This window comes from Mirounga angustirostris, unplaced genomic scaffold (assembly GCF_029215605.1).
Source record: "Mirounga angustirostris isolate CCGP_5_RB_7025 unplaced genomic scaffold, mMirAng1.0.hap1 SCAF_6, whole genome shotgun sequence".
NCBI classification, from domain to species: Eukaryota; Metazoa; Chordata; class Mammalia; order Carnivora; family Phocidae; genus Mirounga; species Mirounga angustirostris.
In genome coordinates, this window is record NW_026991714.1 from 37,318,236 (window position 1) to 37,343,168 (window position 24,933).

General features: G+C 37.8%; 2 protein-coding genes across 6 annotated transcripts in view; one reads left to right on the forward strand and one right to left on the reverse strand.

The window, feature by feature from the left end:
• Nucleotides 1–22,536, reverse strand: part of INTS7 (integrator complex subunit 7) — a 114,305-nt gene extending 91,769 nt beyond the window's left edge. For 3 of the 4 annotated variants that reach the window (XM_045877175.2, XM_064594139.1, XM_045877174.2), the window contains exons 1-4: nucleotides 22,319–22,535; nucleotides 14,257–14,386; nucleotides 11,606–11,752; nucleotides 4,803–4,940 (exon numbers count right to left, since the gene is read on the reverse strand). In XM_045877175.2, coding sequence (XP_045733131.1) covers nucleotides 4,803–4,940; nucleotides 11,606–11,752; nucleotides 14,257–14,386; nucleotides 22,319–22,412 — 509 coding nt within the window. In that variant the 5' untranslated portion in view covers nucleotides 22,413–22,535. Of the gene's footprint in view, nucleotides 1–4,802; nucleotides 4,941–11,605; nucleotides 11,753–14,256; nucleotides 14,387–22,318 lie in introns of all 4 variants that reach the window. The other variant, XM_064594140.1, reaches the window with a different exon arrangement.
• Nucleotides 22,537–22,736: 200 nt separating this feature from the next.
• The window catches only part of DTL (denticleless E3 ubiquitin protein ligase homolog), a 56,913-nt gene continuing 54,716 nt past the window's right edge, over nucleotides 22,737–24,933 (forward strand). For both annotated transcript variants that reach the window (XM_045877177.3, XM_045877176.3), the window contains exon 1: nucleotides 22,737–22,919. In XM_045877177.3, coding sequence (XP_045733133.1) covers nucleotides 22,868–22,919 — 52 coding nt within the window. In that variant the 5' untranslated portion in view covers nucleotides 22,737–22,867. The remainder of the gene's footprint in view (nucleotides 22,920–24,933) is intronic.

Sequence of the window (24,933 nt, forward strand, 5' to 3'; positions counted from 1 at the left end):
GAATTTTTGGCAATAAACCGTATTTGTGCTGAAAATTTCAAAGCAAGTAACTTTTTTTTTTTTACTCTCATGATTTTCCTCGAACACCAATGTTGCTTTCTTCACCACTGGTACCAAAGCAATGAGCAAAACTGCTGGTACCTTAGCAAGACCCAAGGCAGTGCCACCAAACTGTCCCAGCAGCCACTGTATTCTCCACCCCTGTGCACTCACATTAAACGGAAAGAAAGGAAGGAAGGAAGGAAGCCAGACGCACTTACAAACGTCCTTGATAAAACAGTGAAAATTACTAATTCTATTGAATTTCAACCCATGAGCAAGTATCTTTTTAATATTCTCTGACAAAACAGAAGCCACACATAAGCACACAGTGGTTGTCTCCAGGAAAAGTACCATGTAATTATTTGAGGTATGAGATGAACTAGACATTTTTTCATGGAACTTCATGGTTATTCCGACTTGGCTATTTGGCAGACATATTTTCTCAAAAGATGAATAAAGTCGGCTTGTCAATTCATGGAAAATAACTGGGCAAATTTTTTTTGCCAATCTGAGTTTCTAAGCAAAAATTAGAATTTCGGAAAACTTGTATCTATCGCCATGAACTTGACAACTTAATATTTAAAGAATTTCCTGACGAGATCAGTGGCCAATAACAAATGTGATCCTTTGATATGATACAATGAAATGGGTCAACATTTGGAAGACCTGCATAAGGCAGTGAACCAATGTTTTCAAAAATGCCAACGCATTAATTATAAAACCATAAATGGGTAAGAGATTCCAACAGATTTCAATGTACAAGTTCACTGATACGATTTTAGAGTCCACATTGCAATTACTCTTTAAGAAACCACCACTTGTCTAGTTCTTGTATAACATCAAAGAAAAATATTCATAACTACCTATAAAGCCTTTAAAAATATTCTTCTCTTTTCCAATTGTATATCTGTGTGAGGCTAGATTTGTTTCATATACTTTATGGTAACATATTGCAACAAAAATGTTGAATACAGAAACAGATATAAGAATCCAGCCAGACATGAAAGAGATTTGCAAAAATGTAAAAAAAAAAAAAACAATGCTACTCATCTCACAAAATTGTTTTGTTTTGGAAAACAACTATTTTCATAGAAGTATTTTTATATTAACATATTTAGAGAATTGTTATTTTAAAAATGAACACGTATTTTTAAAATTTCGCCATTTAAATTTCTAATACTGTAAATATCAATCGATACAGTCCATGTAAACAAAAAAAGCTGAGGACCTCAATAATGCTTGAAAAGAATAAAGATACCAAATAGTCTGAAAACTACCTTTCTAAGATATCAGCTTCACATTTGATAAGAAAAAGTTAAGTTATAAATGTCTTTTAGGTGTAAGATAAGAGGTGTATCGGGCATGTATAGACAACTCATTCACATATCAGAGTGCTCTTATAGTTGTTATTCTTTCTTCTTATTCTTCCTCTAACTTGCTGCCTCTTCATCACTTGGTTTTAGCTCAAATGTCACCTCGTTAGAGAGGCGTTCCCTGATCACTCTACTTAAAGCAGCTCACTCAGGTCATTATAACAATGATGAAACTGTATTATTTTTATCACAAAATTGTTTTATTTTTCCATAACATTAACACACATCTGAAACTATTTTGTGTTTACACAACAATAGGGCTTTTATCTTCTCTACCCCTGTATTCCTGGGTGCTGAGCATACTCTCTGGACATGGTGGATATTCAATAAGCATTTCTTCAGTAACTATATACTTTTATACAACTCAAAATTTAAAAATCTGTTATGGGCCTTTAGGGTCAATAAACCGCAAATTAGAAGCCTGCAGTTTTCTTTCTTTCTTTTTTTTCTTTTTGCTACTAATATTTTTTTTAATTCTTAATGTCAGTATTAAGAATGTATGTTAATATAGAGTCTCATATGGTGATAAGACTATAAACAGAATAATCAGATTTTCCAGCTTCCATCCATTCCACCCCTGCCCCTCCAAAAAAGCCAGATCTGACAGCATCAGGCATACATACCTGCAATGTCACAACCATCTGGGGCCAAGGAGTAAGCAGCCACCACTTTTAGGCTGCGAGTGTGTTGTTCAGTTCGGCACAGTGGCCGCTAGAGGGCACCTCTCTCACTAACAATGCTTCCCCAGTTTCTGAAGGCATTTGGGTTTCCAACTCCTGCTTTGCGACCCAGGGACTAGCTCTTTAAATATATAAAATCTTAACCTTTTTAAGAACAAGTTAGATGTGATTATGATAATAGACAAAGGGAGAACAGTATTAAATAAATTCTTAAGGTCTTATTTGGCCAGTTGCTCTAATTTAAGATTCAAAACTGATAGAGATACTAAGACAAAAACCCATTAATATTGGTTGAGATAGCTGATTTCAAGCCAGGTCATCATTTCAGAAGAAGAGGTAAATGCTAATCTCAAAAAGATACAGTTCATTATACAATTAGTTAATTTTACACTCTGATACATTTTGAGAGGCCCTTGAGCCTTTCCTAGTGCACAAATTTGGTATTTTTAAAGATAACAAATTATATCATACTGAAGCCTGGTATGTTAAAAACTGCTTCTATGTAAACCATTAATTTAAATGTTTATTAGTCAATAAATTCTATAAACGAAGAATCATGTTTCTACGGTACTTAGTTAACCTTTTCCAAAACAGATCAGAAATGCCACAGCTAATAAAATTAGCTTCTGATAATAACATAAGAGAAAACCTGAACCAAAAATGATTCTCATTAAAATAAAATATAATCACTAAATTACAAATTTATCATCTGAATTTAGAAACTAAATTTAGAAAACTATTTTTGGAGCTACAGGAAATGCAAGCTTACTCAGGTAGATTATAAAGTACTGATACCTTGACAGTGGTAATCAGATAACTATTCACCAGATACATAATTCCTAACCAATAAAAACAATTTTTAAAAAGTTCTCTCAAAAGTAATGACTCTCAATAAGAAAAAAAATGCCAGTTCTCAAAAGCACAAATAGGACTGTATTTACTCAGATATTTCTCTTCCTCAATTACTGCCACACCTACTAATTTTGAGCAGTACATAAAAACTACATGCTTTCTATTCTCCATTCTCCTTTTCCAATGAGTAATCCTGGGATTCTGAAGGTTTGATAGGAGCAGCTGAAGAGATGAATACACATATAATTAAAATCTGAAGAGAGAAAGTTGGTGATAAACTGTTCCAAGTTTTATCCAAATTTAGCAGAGATTCTTAATGGAAATGCTATCTTTTTTTAATTTTAAAAGTAACATTTATCTGATTATAAAGCCCAAACTTGCTCCTGACAGTATACACAGAAATTTATAAAAAGGAGAATAAAATAAGATACCATCTTATCACCCAGAGACAGTATTTTGATATATATCCTGTCTTTTTTGTTTTTCATCAACACAAATACCTGTTTCTTAAAAAATATATTCTGTAAAAGCTTATAAGCTATGACATAACCTGTTTCCAAATATACTTCTAAAATATATGTTAAAGAGCTGATATAATATTTCACTGTACGATCATATTTATCTAAGCACATTGGCTGGAAGTTAGGTTGCTATTAATTTGTTTTGTTTTTATTTTATTTATTTATTTTTAAAGATTTTGTTTATTTATTTATTTGACAGAGAGAGAGATAGTGAGAGCAGGAACACAAGCAGGGGGAGTGGGAAAGGGAGAAGCAGGCTTCCCACAGACCAGGGAACCCGACGTGGGGCTCGATTCCAGGACCCTGGGATTATAACCTGAGCCGAAGGTAGACGCTTAACGACTGAGCCACCCAGGCACCCTTGTTTTGTTTTTGTAACACTACAACTAGCATCCTTGCAAATAAGTATCAGTACACGTTGCTGATTCCTCAGGTTAAGTTCTCAGAAGTGGATTTTCTAGGTCCACTGAGGGGGTAAAAGGATGAACATGTTTAAGGCAAATGCATACTACCAAAATGCCCTCCAGAAGGCAATGCTACTTTTGATAAAAGTCAATAAAAGGGATAATTTATATTTTTAGAGAGGGTAACCAAACAAGTCAAAGACAGTAACATAACCATCCATGGTCAGCACTGCATAAAAAAAAAAAAATTGTTCTACAATATAACAGTGTAGGATATGACATCACAAATAGGCTAGGGGCGCCTGGGTGGCTCAGTTGTTAAGCGTCTGCCTTCAGCTCAGGTCATGGTCCCAGGGTCCTGGGATGGAGCCCTGTATCGGGCTCCCTGCTCCGCGAGAAGCCTGCTTCTCCCTCTCCCACTCCCCCGGCTTGTGTTCACTCTCTCGCGGTGTCTCTCTGTCAAATGAATAAATAAAATCTTAAAAAAAAACAAAAACAAAAAAACAAATAGGCTAAAACTGGTTTCAGCTCAAATTACTATCTTTGCCAAACATACACAGCTCTAATGCCAAAAAGCTAACCTTCACAAGACAGTAAGAAAGCAGCAATTTAGCATTAGAACCATGTATGTTTGGGGAGGGTGCCTCGGTGGACAAAACTTCTGCTCCCCAATGAAGCCCTCCCTAACTATCGTAATCTATGCTGATCTGTCCTTCTGGAAATTCTTATTCCATGTGCAGTTAACGCCAACATACGTACTTAAGTATTCTGTTTTATGTAATGAAGTTCTGTTTCCCCAACATGACGTAAACCCTCTTAGAAAATACACCTTGCCATTTACATTGCTCTCTTAGTGTTTATCTATATTGATGAGTTATTCCTTCAAAACCTCTTCTTGAGAAGACGAATTATTAAAAGGCCGATGCTTACTTTGACTGTGCAGAGAAGTTTGCAGCAGCAAAAACAGCAGCTTCGACTTCTACGTTATCATGTGAGTCCAGACTCTGACGAATACTATGATGAGCATTCTTCCTCTCAGGAATTATTGATGCCAGGCTTCCCAACATCCTACAGAGACAGAAAGATCCAAAAAGAAAAGAAATACAATAAGCTAAAAATCAAGAGAGGAAGAAGCGAGACAAAGCCAGATTGCCAAAATTAAAATTTGCAGATAATTCCTTAAATCTCGGGTTAGTAAAACATCAACTTTAGGAATCAAGCAGTGATTCAAATTCCAAATATTTTTCTACACTCTGATATGTCAGAAAAATTAACATGGCTTATCTAACATAAGCAAAATTGAAAATTATCATCCTGAAGTACCTCCCAGGTACCAAATAGAGCTCAGAAACTTCTGAATTATTAAAGCACCAAAATATCAATTTTCCAATGTTCTATCAGTCCATTTTAGCAAAACATTTTTGCTATTAAGCAGGTCCAGAAAGTAAAAAAGGTAAGACTCCCAGTCTTTTTTTCTACATCAGTAAATACTGATACCATGATTTTCAAATCTGTCTTCAGCATCAAGAGAACCGAGGTAGAGGACACTCCCTGGGGCTCATTTCAGAATCTGCAAGGATGAGGAAGGTAGCGTCTCGAAAAACACAATCTACTTTATAATAAATTATAAATTTGGAAAAGGAAAGAAATCTATTGTTTGTAACATAAACTACATAAGACAAAGCTTGAAAGATTTTTTCACAAGAAAGGCATGGATTTTTGAAGGCTGTAAAACACTGCAATAAACAAAACAGAGTTCCTACAGGACAACATTTCTCAAAGTCAGTGTTCTAAGTAACCTTCCAACTTGACATGTCACCACCTACCTATCTTATGGAGATTTGATTGGACATAAGTATTAGAGTTTATACCAAACAAAATACTAAAATGGACTACCATATGTCATTTGTATTCAATTTGAAAATAAGGTTTTGAAATTAGAGGAGTTATTTTTCAAAAGAAATAAACAACTTGTAACATATTTTATATAAGAAAAGATTGGGCTAATATCAACACATTTTGATTAAGTTTGTTACTATTTAAATACAAAAGGGCAAAAAAAGGCATAATGACCCATTGGTCATTACTTTCTGAAAATATTTCTGGTAAAATTATAAATAATTTGTAGCACTACATTTCAAACACTATAAATACCTCCCAGCTTCTTCTTCCATTTGTTTCCATTAAGAAGTCTAAAGTAATGGGTAAAAAAAGAAAACATCTTTAAAATGTCATCTCTTCCTTGTCCTTTCTCCTCTTTAAGTTTGAATCATTCTGACTCTAAGAATTCGTGTTTGAGAGACATCACTTTTTGCTTTCCTTCATGTGTTTAACCTTATTAATACATTCTTCCAGAAAACAAGCTCCTTGAGATCAGAGTTCCCACTTTAATCTATTTTCCTAAAAACAAACAAACTTTCTATTCAATGGGTACTCAGAGTACTTAATGTTGATCTATCACTTATTAGCCACATCTTTTCTTTGTAGACTTTTTCTCCTTAACAGATTCGTTTTTCATCAGCTATTATAATGTTCCTCAATGAAAAATCATGTTCCTATTAAACATTAAGATCTTTCTGTAACACATCTTTTTCTTTACAAAAAAAAGTACTGTAGTCAAGTATTTCACGATAGAAGGAATGAATACATAATCACTTATATGCTTCATACCTTTTCAAAGACAGATTTTAATAGTCAGGTTCTTTACATTTCTACGGTGACCAAAAACTCTTTTTTTTTTGCACATGTTGCATTTTACCATATAGGAAATAAGCGAATCCATTCGGGCAGGTATCACTTTTCTCACTTTACATCAAGGAAAGTGATTTCTGAAATGTCAACTCATCAGAATGTGAGTTGGGACCAGAATAATTCTCCCTATACATCCAGCCAAACTTCTCTTCAGTTGAGCAGGCTACTGCTTCCCAAATGGGATTTCAAAAAGCTGACATCTTTTTTCTTCTTAATTACAAAAGCACTTATGTTATTTCTCCCTTTTAAAAGCAGAATATTTTGAAAACCTCATAATTTATATAAACTAAAAGCAATGTACAGTGGTTGGTGACTATCTCAGAAGCACCCTCACTTGGTTTCACACCGCCAGCATCTCGGCTGGTCTTGACACTTACCCAGTTCAGAACTCTCTTTATTCTGAGGCATATATTATCTTAGTTACAGACAGAAAATATAAGAAACGATAATGTTGAGATGTAACTTAAGGAAGAGCATAAAAATGGTAGTCATTCTGTTCATGGCTTTCAGGCCCTGAAAGAAGTTTCTATTTTTAAATATGATTTGTAAAGCATATGTCTGATAAAGGACTGGTATTCAGAATATATCAAGAAACCCTACAATTCTGTAATAAAGAGACAAGTAACATAAAATCTAAACAATCTAATGAAAGAAAACGGGCAAACAATTTGAACGGATTTTTCCAAAAAGAGACAGAAGAACTGTCATCAAAAGGTATATGAGAAAGTGATCATTACCATCAGGGAAATGCAAATCAAAACCACTATACACCCCATCAGAATGGCTAAAATGAAGAAGACTGACAACACCAAAGGTTGGCAAAAGGGTGAAGCAACCAGAGCTCACACACTGTTGGTCAGAATATAAAATGGTTAAGGGGCGCCTGGGTGGCTCAGTTGTTAAGCGTCTGCCTTTGGCTCAGGTCATGGTCCCAGGGTCCTGGGATTGAGCCCCACATCGGGTTCCCTGCTCAGCGAGAGGCCAGCTTCTCCCTCTCCCACTCCCCCGCTTATGTTCCCTCTCTCGCTGTTTCTCTCTGTCAAATAAATAAATAAAATCTCTAAAAAATAATAATAAAATAAAATGGTTAAAACCACTTTGGAAAAAAGGTCTGGCAGTTTCTTGTAAAATTAAATATATACCTACCCCATGATTCAGCAATTTCAGTCCTATGTATCTATTTGGCAGAAAGGAAAGCATGTTCACAACAAGTCTCGTACAAGAAGGTTCACAACAACTTTATTTACAATAGCCCCAAAGTGGAAACAGCTTAGGTATTCATCAGTAAGAGAATAAGCTCACACACCATGGAAAACTACTCAGCAATAAAAAAAACCAAATTACTGACATACAAAATGGATTAATCTAAAAAACACTGAGTGAAAGACGCCTTACACAAAAGAATACCCACTGTATGAGCCCACTTATATGGAGTTTGAAAACAGACAAAAAATTTATCTATATAATAGGAAAAAGAAGAGCAGTGGCCTCTGGGGAGGTGGATGAAGGAACTGAGTAGAAAGCGCATAAGGGAATATTCTGGAGTAAGTTCTATATCCTGATAGTGGTTGGAGTAAGTTGAAGCATCTATCAGTACTCAGTAAATTAACTAACATTTAAAGAACCAGATAACCCTGTGGGGCACCTGAGTGGCTCAGTCGATTGAACATCCGACTCTTGATTTAGGCTCAGGTCATGATCTCACAGGTGGTGGGATCCAGCCCCACAACGAGCTCCACGCTGGGCAGGGAGTCTGCTTGAGATTCTCTCCCTCTGCCCTTCCCCCTGCTTGTGTGCATATGTGTCTGCACTCTTTCTCTCAAGTAAATAAATAAATCTTAAAGAAAGAAAGAAACAGATAACCCTGTAAACAAGCTGAACTCTACCTAATGATACACATGCCAAAGTACCCAGCGGAAAGTGTATTATCTGTAATTTACTATGAAATGCATTAGAAAAAATGTTTGCTCTACTGTTAAAATTTATAGTAAAATGTTATTGGGGAAAAAAGGAACCTACTTTTTACTACATTTAGCCCCAAGTCAAATGCATGATTTAAAAATTTTTATTGACAAATCATGCTTTTTCTTACATAATTAAGGTAGTAAATGACATGGTGCTTATTACTTTTTTAATGGCAAAATTAGTTTTCTTTATACTTTTTAAAGGTTGTATTTTTAAAACTTTATAATATAATGTTAAATAATACACTAAACTAAAAATACTTTTTTACTTTAAGTCATCTTTTGTATCATGAAAAAACTATGAAATCATGAAAAAAAATTTTAAGGCTATTCAAAAATGTTCTATTTTTGTGAGAAGGGTTTGATATTCTCATATTGTGTTGATACTAGAATTTTAGATTTGAGTTGTTATAAATACACTTTTTTGGTATTTGATATTTACTTTATAATTCTGCAAACTTCACAAAATGATCTGATCACCCCTTACTCCTGATCTCCAAGCTTTTTCCTCTTCCTAAAGTAACTACTCCAAGAATGTTTTTAAAACAGTCCCTATTTGGCAAAATCATCTAAGGCCTTGTATATCTAAGGATCTTATTAACTGTACTATTTATTTATTTATTTATTTATTAGATTTTATTTTTAAGTAATCTCTATACCAATGTGGGGCTTGAATTTATAACCCCAAGATCAAGAGTCACATGCTCCACCAACAGAGTCAGTCAGGCACCACGTACTATGTTTTAAATGGTAATTGAACTCCTTAACGTTCTTAGCTCAAATTTCTTTTTTTTTGTTTTTAAGATTTTATTTATTTGTCAGAGAAAGAAAGAGAGAGAGAGCACAAGCAGAGGGAGTGGCAGGCAGAGGGAGAAGCAGGCTCCCTGCTGAGCAAGGAGCCTGATGGCGGACCAGATCCCAGACCCTGGGATGACCCGAGCCAAAGTCAGATGCCTAATCAACTGGGCCACCCAGGCGCCCCAACTCAAGTTTCTTTTAATATTTTTTGCATCGTGTTAATGTTGAGAAATATAATTTCAATCTGATTTTTTTTCCTTTCCTTTTTTCCTAAATAAATAAATAAATAAATATTCTGGAAGCTTTCTACAAATCTCTGATTTTATTGACAGTAACAGTTCTCCAATGAAGAATTGTGGCAAAGCCCAGTTATCATGAATTGGAAAGAGCAAGCATGCAAAATGAATGGAATATTCAAATATTAATCGATATTCTTCTCAAAACATTCAAACTAGCTCTAAATTATTTATAAAATCATTCTACTAGTTAAATTGTATTATTTCTTTTTTTTAATTGTCTTCTGATAAAAAAAGATAACCTATGCCTGTGGAAAATGATTCAAACATTGCAAAATCACTCAGAAAAGTCTCTTGTAATCCAAAGCCCAATAACCCCTGCCAAAAATAATCACTGTTAACAGTATACATTCCTTCAGATTCTTTTCTGAGCCTAAATAAACACATATATTAATATTACAGGTAAAAATGAATTAAAAAATGGACATTACTTGACTACTTGTTTTTTTTTAACTTAATATCTCCACTTTTTTAAAGATTTATTTATTTCAGAGAGAGAAAGCATGAGCAGGAGGGGCAGAGGGAGAGAATCTGAAGCAGAATCTGCACAGAGCACAGAGCCTGAAGCCGGGAGCCCGAGCGGGGCTCGATCTCATCACAACCTGAGCTGAAACCAAGAGTCAGACGCTCAACTGACTGTGCCACCCAGGTGCCCCTTAATATCTCTATGTTAAACACACACTTCATTCTTTAAAAGTTATATAGTGGTCCATAAATTATTCCCACACTGACACATGATTTTCCCTAATTTTTCACTTTTTACAAAAATAATACTATGATCATCTGTATACATTTATTCACCAACTTTTAAAAATGATTTACAGAAAAAAATTCCTATAAGTGAATTTGCTGAATCAAAAAGTCTATCTTAAATTTAATTCTGTTCTATTATATATGGTTTTTAAAAGATAAAACCAATTAACTGACTTTAAAATATCTGCTCATAATTTAATCACTCAAAAGGCAGAGGAATGACAAAAGCACTTAATTCTGAACAAGAGGGAAGAACTGGCTCCTGATAGAAAAATTAGAGAAGTGACATCCTAGACTTCATGGTTAAAAAGAGGGCTCACTTCTGGACAAGGCAAGTCAGAAGTGAGCCCTATAATTTAGGAAAGTGAATTTCAGAAGTCTAAAAATTACACATTCATTCCATAAACAGCAGACCTAAAAAGAGAATATGATTCAAGCTGGATATAAGGCTTACAATATGAAATTCTGACAAAATTAAAAAAAAATTGGGGGGGGCAGGTGCTTGGATGGCTCAGTTGGTTAAGCATCCCACTCTTCCTTTCGGCTCAGGTCATGATCTCAGGGTCGTGGGATCAAGCCCCGAATTGGGCTCCTGCTCAACAAGGAGTCTGCTTGAGATTCTCTACCTCCTCTTCTGCCCCTCCCCCGCTCGTTCTCTCACTCTCTCGCAAATAAATAAATAAATAAAATCTTAAAAAAAATTTTTTTTTAGATGCCAACAAAGAAAAGAAAAGGATGGAGAAACTACAGTGGTTCCATCTGGCATTCTCCAAGGAGTTCAAATACAAATTACTGCATATAAAAATGAGCACATAACCAAAGGTGAATAGAAAAACTGACATGAAACAGAACAAGTTCAGGAAGGTAAGAGTCCAAAATGAGCTGGGGCTAAGCTAGATTCAGACCCCAGCTGGCTGATCAGAACACCAACCTACAAAAAGAAATGTTTCAAACACGAGTTAGGCAATATTTCACAACCAAAGCAGCATCATAGGTGGTAAGAGAAAAGCATGTACAGATTGGGATGGTTACCATATTTCTGCCCGGAGTATTGGTTGAAAAAACAAATTCTTAACATTCAAAATGAAAAAAGGAAACATATTGCCCTTTTTAAGTACATAACTGCAACTCAAACAATCTTGTGGTGATTCATTATAGCAACAGAGTATACCGGAGTGTGATGGCTCTTGCTACAGGATCATTACTGTGAATCACAGAGAAAATTCTCTTCACAAATTCATCCACATTCAGAATCTTCTCCAAATGCTTCTCACTTTGTTGAGTAACTTTAAGAACACACAGCCTCAGGAAATTGTTTCTATGAAGAACAAGAGATAAAGTAAATTAGACCACTTCAAGAAAGTAATATTTAATTAGGAATCGAAGCAACACTAACGATATTAAATTTTAGCAACGGGCCAATGTTTTTCAATCTATTATTATTTCTCATCATTAAAAGAGCTGAAGCCTACACTTTGGTTTTTGTTGTTGTTGTTTTTAATCCAGGAATACTAGGCTGGTTTAATATTCAAAAATTAAGCAATGTAATTCATAATATTAACAGGCTAAGGAAGTTACATGATCATATCAATCAATGCAGAAAAAGCAATGAACAAAATTCAATAACACATCCATGATGAAACTAATCAAACTAGGAACAGAAGAAAACTTCTTCTTGATAAAGGATATAAACCAAAAGCCCATAGCTAACATTATATTTAGGTGGTCAAAGAATGAATGCTTTCCTCAGAATTCTGGGGAAAAGGCAAATATGCCAGCTCTCATTACTCTTACACAACATAGGGCCGGAACTTCAAGCTAGTGCAGTAAGAAAAGGAAATAAAAGGCACAAAGATCAAAAAGGAAGAGAATCTGCCCTGATTTGCAGATGACATGATTGTGGGAGTGGCTGACATATTTGATTACTTCACCATGTTGGAAGAGGGATTCTCAAGTTTTGCTTTTGCATTTGTTAGTGTACCTGAAATGCCCAAACAGAACAAAACATAAGGGATCCTTTTCAAATGTCTGACATTCTTCCTAAGGATAATAATTTTCTCATGTTGTACACACTGCTCATCCAGGTATGTCTTAAATTTATTACGTACAACAAACACAAATGTTCAAACTGTCAGAAAGGTAGTATTTCATAGATTCTGAAGACCAACTGCCAAGACTGCTATCTTGGCTCTGTCTCTCACTAACTGTATTATCACTGTGGACAAATTTAACTTCTCTGCTCAGTTCCATTTCCTCAATTATATAACGCTGAGCAACAGTACTTACCTCACATGTGAAAACATGTGCAAATGAGAAAAGCATCTGATATATAGAAAGAGCTCAGTAAACGAAATAAATATTCCCATTACTCCTTCACGTCTTCTTCTAATCAAAGAATACTGACAACATTACTCACAAAAATTTAATGTTTGAGGATTTTCATCAAAGAAGATTATATATAAGACAAAAATAAAGGAAGCAAACAGAAAATTTGTAGTAAAGGAAATGAGATCATATGGCAAAATATTCAACCTCACAAGTTATTTATAAAATGCTAGTTAAAACAGCAATGAAATAACATTTCATAACTAGCAAATCATAAGTAATAAAACTAACAGCCAGGGCTGACTAGGTTGTGGTCAACAGGTATGTGACCTTGGCAAAAGTATGAACTGATAGAACTGCCTTGGCAAACAATGTGCAATACATTTGAAAGGAAATAGAAAACTCATGTCTGTTATATGGGATATTATATGTCCTGTAACTCAGCATTTACAGCGCTGTCTCTCTCTCCTCCCACAGTGGACAGAACGAATTCCAGACTCAATCCTTTCTGATATGTCCTATAGTATCAGTTACCTGGATGTTATCTGACATCCTCAGACATGTATGAGAAGGAAGGACGAGAAATGTTAAAGCCAAGGTCAAGAACTCTAAGCATATATTAGGGAAAGGAGAACATAAAGGAACGAAGACTCAAGTATCAAGAAGGGATGTGGAACTGAAATAACATACTTAAGATCAGAGGAGATCATATGAGAGCTTTCAAGATTCAAAGTTTGGAGACAACGCTCTGCTGATGTACCTACAGAAAACGGGAGCTACATGTAGGAATCGTATGGTGTTTGGTGGCGTGAAGCCTACACTTAGAATACGAAGCACAAGCAGTTGGCAATGCCTGCAATCCTGCTGCAAGACACCCAGATGGCAGTGACAGAGAGAAAAGCCCTGGGGATGAATTAAATCTCCTCCATCATATTATGACCAAGGCCAGGAGGTCAGATGGTCTTCCTCTTCTCTCAAGCTAATTCTACACATCTCTTCTCCTTCAAGTCTGACTCGGTGTGTGTGTAAACACACAAGTGCATGGAAAACAGTAGAAAGAAGCAGGAGAGGGACTGGTGGGGAGGGAAAAAAAAAACCCAAAAGGTATTTATCCAGTCCATCCATGTTTCAGGCACTTCACAGTAACATGTAATCTTGTGTTATAAAACAAGTTATTAAATCAGGAACTTCTCAAAACAATCTGTGCAAACAACAGATACTTCCAAAAGATGCAATAATATATATATTAAGATTATCTTAACTGGATTTATTCTGTTCCCCAAAGAAATAAGTCCTCTCTGACTTGTAACTTCATTTCTGCTTAAAATGCCATTATATTTCACACCGAAAAGTGTTGTAAACTGCCATGTACATCCATTAAAATGGTCACTAACCATGTGGAAGTCCCGAAGAGCAAAAACAATAAAGACCACAACATTATAAACAAAGAAATCTGAACAAAGTACTTTAGGACACTGAGGCTTTAAAAAGACTTACCCAACTCTGAAAACATCTGCTAACTTTAGGAACGCAGAATTGATGAGAATAGGAAATGGATACTTCTGAAAGAGTCTGGGAAAACGAACAACTGCTTCACACTGTTCACCAAGTTTGCCAGATCTCAGACCTATTAAAAGCATGAAAACGGGAGAACAGCTTACAAACCTGTAGCTACAACAAAGCAAAAATAGCAAATACCCACAGAGCATCACACAGCCATAAAATAACAGTCATTCACAATTAGGTAAGGTACCACTGTAACTCAAGAGCTTTTTAAAAATAAAAACGGCCTATAAAATAGTAATTTGGTAAACTGCCACTTTACATATAAAATAATGAAAAAGAAACAATTTTTTTTCAAAAAAGTTTGAGTATTTTAAGAATACCTGGGGCCATAAAATAAATCTCAGTAAATTTAAAAGGACTGAAACCATACTTTGTTATGTTCTTTGACCACAGCGGAATTAAATTAGAAATTGCTAAGAGAAAAATATCTAGAAAATTCCCAAATATTTGGAAATCAAACAACTTCTAAATGAGCCATAGGTGAAAGGGAAAATTAGAAAAATCTCTTGGACTGAATGAAAATGAAAGCACAATCTGTGCGATGCAGCTAATGCAGTTCTTGAAGAAACATTTATAACATCTAACGCTTTATATTAGGAAAGAAGAAAGGTCTCAAATCAATGGCCTAACAAGAGGCCAAGATAATTCAATGGGGAAAAGATACTCTTTTTAACAAATTGTTCTGGAACAAGTGGCAATCCATAAGCAAAAATAAATAAAATCTCAACCCTTAATTTGTACCATATACAAAAATTAACTCAGAATGAACCACAGACCTAAATGTTAAGAGTTAAATTATAAACCATGTAAAGAAAATACAGAGGAAATCTTTATGAGCTTGGGTTAAGCAAAGAATTCTTGGGTTAAACAAAGAAATCAAGATACTGTTAAGAGAATGAAAAGACAAGCGACACACCAGAAGAAAATATTTACAGAACACATACCTCATAAAGGACAATGTGGAGGCCGCTTGTAGGCCACAGCCTTGAGCAATGGAAACTGAGTAAGGTAAAGGGGCCCACAGCGGCCACTGAGCTGAATGAAGACAGGCCCATTAGGTGACCCACCTCAAAATATCCATAAGCCCTGCCGACCATGGGCTACTTACAACCAGGCACAGGTACCAAAACAGGAAAACTCCATAGTTCCCATGCCTCTTCACTTCCCCCACTATACGCCACCCCCCTCCACCACTGCTTCCTCACAGTCTCCTCTGCTGTCCCACCATGCTGCTCCCTTGCGGTGTATTCAATAAACTACTATCTCCTTTGTTCTGCCTTGGGTAAATTCACAACCCACGCCTCCAGCCTCCACCCAACAGGGTCGCTCCACAGGCAGAATCCGTACTTCCTACACCTCAGTAAGATGACAACCTGATTTTTGAAATGGGTGAGATTTGAAGAGAAATTTCATTAAAGAAGAAATATGAATGGCAAATACATGCAAGTTAACAGATGTTCAACACTGCTGGTCATCAGGGAAATGTAAATTAAAAGCCACCTTAAGATACCACTACATAGGGACGCCTGGGTGGCTCAGTCAGTTAAGCGTCTGCCTTCGGCTCAGGTCATGATCCCAGTGTCCTGGGATCGAGTCCCGCATCGGGCTCCCTGCTCCGCGGGGAGCCTGCTTCTCCCTCTGCCTCTCTCTCTCTCTCTCTCTCTCATGAATAAATAAATAAAATCTTTAAAAAAAAAAAAAAAACCCAGGTGGCTCATCGCTACCATATTAAAAAAAAAAAAAAAGATACCACTACATACCCACTAGAATGGCAAAAAATTTTAAGAATGACATACCAAGTGCTAATGAGGATATGGAGCAACTATAACTCTTATATATTGTTGGTGGGAATGCAAAACTACATGTTTCTTTGGAAAACAGTTCGGCTATTTTTTATAAATATAATCATATACTTACTATGTAATCAACAATCCTACTTCTAAATATTTATCCAAGTACATTGAGAACATATGTCCATAAAAAGATCTGTATCTGTATCACAGCAGCTTTATTCGAATAGCCCCAAACTGGAAAAAACCCAAATGTCCATAACTGGTGAATGAATAAACAAACTGTGGTCTATCCATACAATGGACTACCACTCAACGATAAATAGGAAACAACTGCTGATTCATGCAACAAGGGTAGATCTCAAAATCACTGTGCTAAATAAGTCAGACCCAAAAAAGACTACAATACTGTATGACTATTTTATAGGACATTCAAGAAAAAGCAAAACTTTGGGACAGAGAACAGATCAGTGATTGTCAGGGGCTAGAGAAAAAATTGACTGCAAAGGGATACAGGGAAAGTTTCTGGGGTGAAGGAAATGTTCTATGTCTTGACTGTCGTAGTGGTTTCATGACTGCATCCATTTGGTGAATTTTATTATCTATAAATTATACCTCAAAAATCTGATTTTAAAAATGTAAAAAAAAAAACCCCAACAAACAAAAAGTTAATGTTCAATCCCTAAAAAATATTCATTTAGAATGAATATCTTTATATGGTATTAATAGCATCCGCTTCAAATATTTCTTTTGTTATTTTAGCATTTATAAAATGCTAATTATATCTATATTCGTACAAGAGTAAGTGCCCTCGAATATCTCTGTTCAATAAACTCTGCTCACTGTTAAAAAATGACAAAGGAAATACTCCTCTGAGGACTCTTTATTGTCACTATGTTTCAATACAAAGGACAACCACAGAGGAAATCTGCATAGGCAATTTCTACAACTTATTAATGGTTTGAGTTCTGTAAATGCACTCATGTTGGTTATTTGGTACTTGGAATATATTTCCTCGTAGGAAAAAAAAAAAAGCACTATCAGCACTCATCATATTCCAGAATCCAATAACCACTTATAATAAAAGTTCCTATGGGAAAATTAATTCAAAATTAATTCAAGTTTCTCATGGAGATATTTAGAACATATTCCTTCTTTGTCTGCTCCCTCCTTCCCCTACCCCCCACCTCCATACACAGAAGAACTGACACTAGAGCTCCTGGAGTCATCTTCCAGCCAAACACAGTGCCAATGGAAATGTTCTAGGTAACTGGCAGTGCCTCATGTAGCCTTAAAAGCTTTTCTAAAGGCCTGACTTGACAAAGGGGTCAAGAGACACACACATAGGCAGTAAGGACAAAGGGGAAGGGGAGAGGAGGAAGGCCCAAGTCTGAGGATGGAGGTGAAAGAACAAAGGAACAGATGTGTTTGTGTGTGTGTGTGTGCTGTGGGAATCTGTTGGGACAATCCACAGTGATTGGGACTTTTTTCCTCCTCTTCCTTCTGCCAGTAGTTGAGTGATGGAAAAGGGAGTAAAGTTCTGCTTGTAATAAATTAACCTTGGTTGGGATGAAAAAGGTAAAATAGGAGGCAGCCCAAGTAGAGGGAGTTTGCTGACAGAATATGATCTGTTTCACTTTCCCTTAAAAAACACAACCACAGACTACATTCATTGGTTTAAATATGATGATTTAAAATGTACCAAAGATAATTTTGAATCTGGCCAGAGAAATATTTTGATTTCTCTAATACTGTCAAATTTTACTTCCTTAAGATAAAATAGACCCTCATTCCTGTAACAGGGCCAATCAGAATAAGTAAGTTAAAGAATAGTAAATTTCTTGCTTAATAACTTATGTAAGAGCTTTAGGAAAAAGGAAATAAGCAAGGCTGGTTCTGAGGGACAGAAGCTAAGGTACAAGAGAAGAGAGAAATGTATCAAGACCTAGGATTTAGCAATAATCCCAGGCTGAAGCAGTATGGTACCCATCTTGCTTGCTCTGGGCCCATTTCAATTCCAGAACAAGCCAAGCAGCTGAAAACAGGCACTCAGCACGGTCAGATCTTGTTCTAGGAATTGTTCACTTTATTTCTGTTGCTAGCTACAACCAACCTAAGGAAGAATGCCCTGATCATAAGACCAATGATCGTGAGAATGTCACTATAAAACCAGAGATTAAGGTGGAGGGATGCAACTGCTGTTTCTACATCTTTCTTTGTATTCTCCCACCAAAGAAATAGAGCTCTCTTTCTTTTCAGTGCCTGCAATTAAACAGTGCTTAAATCAGTTGCAACATTCAGGTAGACTAGGGAGAACTAAAATAGGTTATCTGTAAATTGCTTATTCATTCAAACTTCATTTGACAGCAGTGAAATTCATTATTCTAGACTTACTTAGCACTTAACATGTGCAGAACATTTTGCTAGTTCTGCATCAGAAACATTTGTAAAACTTTTCAAAAATACCTGTGCCAGAGTTTTACTCCAAACCTACCAAATCTGAGGCTGGGGCCCAGGCATCTGTTTAGCTACTTTGAGAAGGCAGGAACTTAGATCCTCAAGCTATCCTCCATCACTTCTCATCCTATTTAACTGCCCTGCCTATACTGGAGTTAGAAAACTAATAGTTTGCTGAATTTGGCACTCAAATTTCATCTGATAGACAACAATGTTTTTTAAGGGTTTTGAATTCATTGTCAAATTTTAAAAATGAAACGAGATTTCAATAAAACCCAGAATTTCTGGTTTTGAAAATTTTTTTGTTATGTTAATCACCATACATTAGTTTTGAAATTTTTAAAGATCTGCAATGTCACTAAAGAAGGTGGGAGTCTTGGGATGCCTGGGTGGCTCAGTTGGTTAAGCAACTGCCTTCGGCTCAGGTCATGATCCTGGAGTCCTGGGATCGAGTCCCACATCGGGCTCCCTGCTGAGCAGGGAGTCTGCTTCTCCCTCTGACCCTCCCCTCTCTCATGTGTGCGCCCTCTCTCACTCATTCTCTCTCTCTCAAATAAATAAAATCTTAAAAAAAAAAAAAAAAAAAAAAGAAGGTGGGAGTCTTGACCAAAGAAACACTGTAGTATTGCAGGTCTGTACTGAAGGCCCATTTGGGCTTGATAATCATTTCTGGTAATAGCCATGTACCCCTACAATCTTTCTCTAGCAATTTTTGGCCGCCTTTGGGCACACATAACCAGAAGAGAATCTTGGATGAGAATTTAAAGTGCTAGTAAGGGGGCACCTGGGTAGCTCAGTCGGTTAAGTGTCTACTGTTGGCTCAGGTCATGATCCCAAGGTCCTGGGATGGGGCCCAGAGTTGGGCTCCCTGCTCAGCAGGGAGTCTGTTTCTCCCTCTGTCCCTCCCCCTGCTCATGCTCTCTCTCTCAAATAAATAAATAAAATCTTAAAAAAATAAAATAAAATAAAGTGCTGGTAAGAAAGTTAATGAAGTTAATAAAACGTGGCACCATGAAATCTAAGCTCGATAAAGAAGAAACAACAGGAAGAGTCTTTTGGGTAGGGGAAAGTAGACAGGTGAATATACTGAGGTCTGAATGAAAATAAAGAATGATCAATATAGCAGTTCGTCATGATGATGGTGATGGTGCATATTATGTGCTTATTCTGTGCCACTCTACTAAGCAATTTACATGAATTAAACTCTCACTGCAATCATAGAAGTTAGGTACTATTATTATCCCCATTTTAAAGATGACACAGGCAGACTGGTTATGCAACGTGCTTAAGAAACAGCTAATAAATGGCATACCTGGGATTCACATCCTGGCAATCTGGCTCCAGAGTCTATGGTCCTAAACTATTATGCTAAAATACATCTCGAGCAAGTAACTAACTAGAGGACAGAGGCTAAGATTTTAAAAGGGATATTTAAATTATGATTTTAGAGTGGTGTAATTCTGAGGACAGAAAAATTCTAGGGAACTGGGAAGAATAACATAAATGATGGTAAACTTGGGGATTGTTATGTACAGTAATCAAGTTTTCAAAACAACACACATTTCCAGGTAGCACGTATCAGCCAGAGTTCTTGGCTTTAAGCAACACAAGCCAACTGGCTGATTAGGCAGAACATGGGTTTATTAAAAACTTAACTAACAGTTTCAAGGCTAAACATCTACGAACACCTACTACCACACTGCCTGACTGATTAGATGAAGAGATGTCCTGTGGCTAGGAAACACCAGATGCTACAATCAGCTCTGCTGACATCCAGGAACCCTGTAGCCATTGCCGCTGTTACTGTCCCCTAGGAACACCACAGCCGCCGTGGCTGCCAGGGCACAGAACTGTGAGCCTGCTCTCCAACTATGCCTTCCTAAAGGCATAGTTGGAGAGCATAGTTGGATTTTGCTGAACTCCTAAATCACAGAGGCCAGAGGAGGTCTGTCTGACCAGCAGGGCCAAGTTCACGTCCTGCGCTCTTGCAAGGGAAGCCAGGAAGGTGAACTTTGGCTTCCACCCTGGTGAGGCAGGGCATATAGTGTGGGTCATTCCTCAAGCACAGGAGGAGTGACTACAAGATGCTAAGCGACCACCAACACGAGGAATACCCATTACAAAGAACACTGCTAATACACATTACCTCACAAGCACATTTTAGAAGAGTTTGTTATACACATTAGCTTTAGCTAAGGTGTGAGGATGACTCAAAAAGGAAACATAATACATATATATCTTAAAGTGTAGTCATTAAAAATGGGGGTAAGAGCAGGAAAAAATAGGAACACAAGTATGCACCACACATTAGAAGGTAACCTAACAACCCATAGCTTAATAAATCGATAATGTCTTTAGATTTGGTGGGGTTATTAGATATCTGGACCTGTAACTCTTACTGGGGAATAAGGAAGAAATTTCCAGGATGGAAAGAAAAGGGTTATGTAGTGTTTAAAAAACACATCTAATATTATAATTTTATATTTCATAGAGGAAAAGCCCTACAGCTTTGGTAAGAGAAAGTAAAAAGTTCAACACCATTTTCTTGACTGATGAGGATGCACTAAAGATACTGTGACTCAACCAAAGAATATCTCATTGGAGTGCTGTGACATTTTTATGTTGATCAAAAAGAGTTAAAAGCTTTTTAAAAAGTCTAAGAAACTCTTATCTAGACCTACCTACTAGAAATGTTTACAGGTTAAAAAACAAAACAAAAAAACCGAAATCCCAAAAAAGTTAACAGAGTGTCCAAGTCAGAGCAGGGAACTGGCTCAAAGTGGACTTAAAGAAGATCCTTCTAACCTGTAGTCCCAATTCTCAATATATTATATATTGGCTATGGTTAATGAAGAATTAACTGTATACCAGGTGACAAAATGTTTCCCCCATTCAATAAAAATCACTGAAACAAAGGTTTAATATTTGAGTTCTTTACTGTCAAACATTTGCCTCTGCCTCCCACAGCCTTATATAAGAAGGCATATCTCTTTAGCATTTAGTAAAGGCTTCTTTTACATACAATTATATATCACTTAATATTTGCAAGTCTTGCAACCTCAATGGTACTGCAATTTGTAAACCAAAAAAAACGAGGTTAGGTGAAGTTAGGTGACCTGTCCATGATCATAAAATTGGTGGCACTGTAATTCGACTCAGTCTAACTCCAAAGCTCCTTCCACTACACCAAGCAGCCCTCCCACCTTCCGCAGCCCTCCCCCCTTCCACACCCCTCCCCCCTCCCACAGGAAAACAGAACTCGTGGAATTCACAGAAAGAGGAGCTATGATTTTCAGATTTTCTTGGCCGTGTTTAATGTCTAGTAACCCGCAAGTAAGAATGACAGAAATAAAATACATCGTTATAAAGTGGGTGCAAGATTATTATTCAGCACTCTTGATGAAGACCTTGTCTCAACTGAACGTACTGACAATTTCACAATTTAAATGTAGCATTTTTACAAACTGCTTGGAAAATCGGGGTACTGTGCCCTCAAGCGGTCAAACAGGGCCCATCACTGGAGCTCACTACTTGTTCACTGGTGCAAAGCCAGACCTGCAACGCTGCAATTTTCCCGCAATCTCCCAAAGCTGCAAATGCTCTGGACTCAACCAAAATCATAGGTACCCGCCCCCGCCCCCGCCCAAGGAAGCTAGGCGCATGCGCCTGGCCGGCGGCTACTACCGCCTGGTGGCGCCACAGCCCCCCACGCCCGTTTCACCCGCTCAGCCCGCTCTTTCGAATACCTTTGTCTAATTCCATAAGGGCAGAGTTAGCATCCAGCTCCTGTTCGCCATAGCCGGCATCTGCCAGGAAAGACTTAGTTGAGTTTGACGCCATGACCCGAATAGTCACTCGACTAGCCTATTTAAAAAGATTGCAAACTCTGCCCCAGCACCGCCATCTTCTTCCACCACCTTCTCGCGGATTTTTCCTCCGCGCTCTGTCAAGCCCTGTTACGCATGCGCCCTGGTCACCCCGCCGTTCGCCAGCGCCTCTGCGGCCCCCCGCGCAGGCGCTCAGGGAGCTCCTGAACTCTGGGTTCCCGCGGCTCAGAGAAAAGGAGGCGGGGATTGGAAGGGGGAAGTGACTCGGAGGCGCCCGGACGCCGCGGTGGGAGCCAATCAGAGGGCGTGACGTCAGTTTGGCGGGGAGTTTGGTGGCCGGGGCTTACAGTGGCGGGAGTTGGAGGCAATAACTAGTCGTGTTCTGAGGGGCGCAAGATACGATTTCTGCTGAACCTGGGGGGCATTTCCACGGCTTTTCTGTCCGTTGAACCTTTTCCTCTGGCCCAGATGCTTTTCAATTCGGTGCTTCGCCAGCCCCAGTTCGGCGTCCCGAGAAATGGTGAGTAACGGCCCTAACCGCTTCTTCTTGCTGGCGGGCTTCACCTCCCCCGAACAACACGGCGGACCAAGGCCGACTCCAACTCTGTTTCCCAGTCCCCGACTTCTCCCACGGCCAGAGTGAGTTCGTGTTAGCGAGGACTACTGAAGAAAGCTGCACTTTCTTGCCCTTGAGACACTTTTAATCGTAATCGGGATTTTTTAAATCGTTATGTGGGCTGACGGAGGGAAGTAAGTCGAATCGACTGGCCTTCTTTACGGCTTCTGTCTATGTTGCACAGTAACTGGAAAATGCGTGCATTTGTGTATGTGTGCGCGGTTCCACAGCTATGGGAGATCGTCAGGACTCGTGTTCACTGATTGATTTGTTGATTCATTGATTCATGTGTTGTAGAACTTTAGTGAGCCCTACTAGTCGCTTATATATACTTGCGAGTGTGACCCGCTATTAAGGAACTCATTCTAGCCGAGAAGACAACATCTGCTTCTAGCATGGTCAAAACAATGTCCCCCCCGATTACTACATGTGCGTAAAAATACGAAATTACAGAGTGAAAAATGCCCGTAACCACATCCCCCAAAGATAACCACTTCGTGATAGATGAGATTATTCCAAATGTTCTTCAATGCCAAAAGTAATACGTATTGTTATTTACAGAAATGGGATCAAAATGTTTTGTTTGTTTTGTTTTTCACCATAACGGTATAACTTGGGGGATATTTCCATAGTATGTAGAAATCCAACTTCCTCGCTACAGTTCTTGAGGTTCCTTAGGTTAAAACATGGGCAGTGGGAGTTTTGAGCTTAGGTTTGGGTGTCATCGACCTGAAACTTTCTGGTAAGTTTCTGAGGCGGGAGTTACTACCCAGACTTAGGATGGATACAAATGAAATCTCATTCATTTAAAAAGGGACTAGGTCTCCTTTCCCCTTGAAACCATGTGGAAAACAAAAAAGAATCTGAGAAGGAAACTTTTCATATCAAGGCAAAGATCTAGGAAGAGGATATTGAGACGTAGACTGAGGAGCAGTCCCACAACTTCCTGCCCCCAACCTGAACTTCATACCTTTCTCACATACTTCCCCCCCTCCGCCCTCCCCCCAGGTAATCTTTCTGACTATACCCTAACTGGCCCTCTCTCTGACTCTCTTGGAACCTTGTTTGGGTATCTTCTCTATGCTCTGTGTCATGAGTGGCAGTACTGCCCAGTGATTAAGGTCTCTGTCTTTGGAATTGAACTGCCAGAGTTTTAATTCCAACTCCAGTCCTTACCACCTGTGAGACCTGGGGCAAGCTATTTATTATACTTAGCCTCTATTTTGTAACAGATATTCTTCTAATTCCCCAATCTTTCTGTCTACTTCCCCCCCTCTCTCATTTACAAATACTCATTTATTGTTATGTGTCAGACAATGAAATTCATTCATTGGTATAGATTATGCACTGAACTTTATAGGACCATCTTCTTTCCCCTTCTCAGTGTTCCACTCTAGGCCCCTTTTGTCCTTCTGCCTACTCCCATGGATGAGCCACAACCAGGGCTTCTTCCACTACTACTTGAAACTTCCATCCCCTATATTTTACATCCATTCCTATAAAAGCTGTGTGAGTATCTTCATCCAGCAGGTCGGTCCCACAAACATCTCAAACTCAAGTACTCAAAACAGCTCACTTTTCCCCAAACCTGCTATATTGCCTACTCTAGGGAGGGGTCCCAATTATTTTAAACTAGTCTTCCCTGCCGGAAACCTGAGTCAATCAAACTTCCTCTGTTTTCCTCAAGATACAGGAAGTTCCCTTAAAGGTCCCTTAAAATCTCTTGAATCTGTCCTCTATTCCCACTGATTTTGCCTCATCACTCTAACTTGGATCTGTTCTGTGCTTACCATTCCATTTCCCTAGGTTGGGCCCTAATAACTACTTGTCTGTATTATAAGAAGGTTCCCAAATGGCCTCTTAGTTTCCCTCTCTCCAGTTTATTCTCCACATTGCTGCCAACAATCTAAAGTGGAAA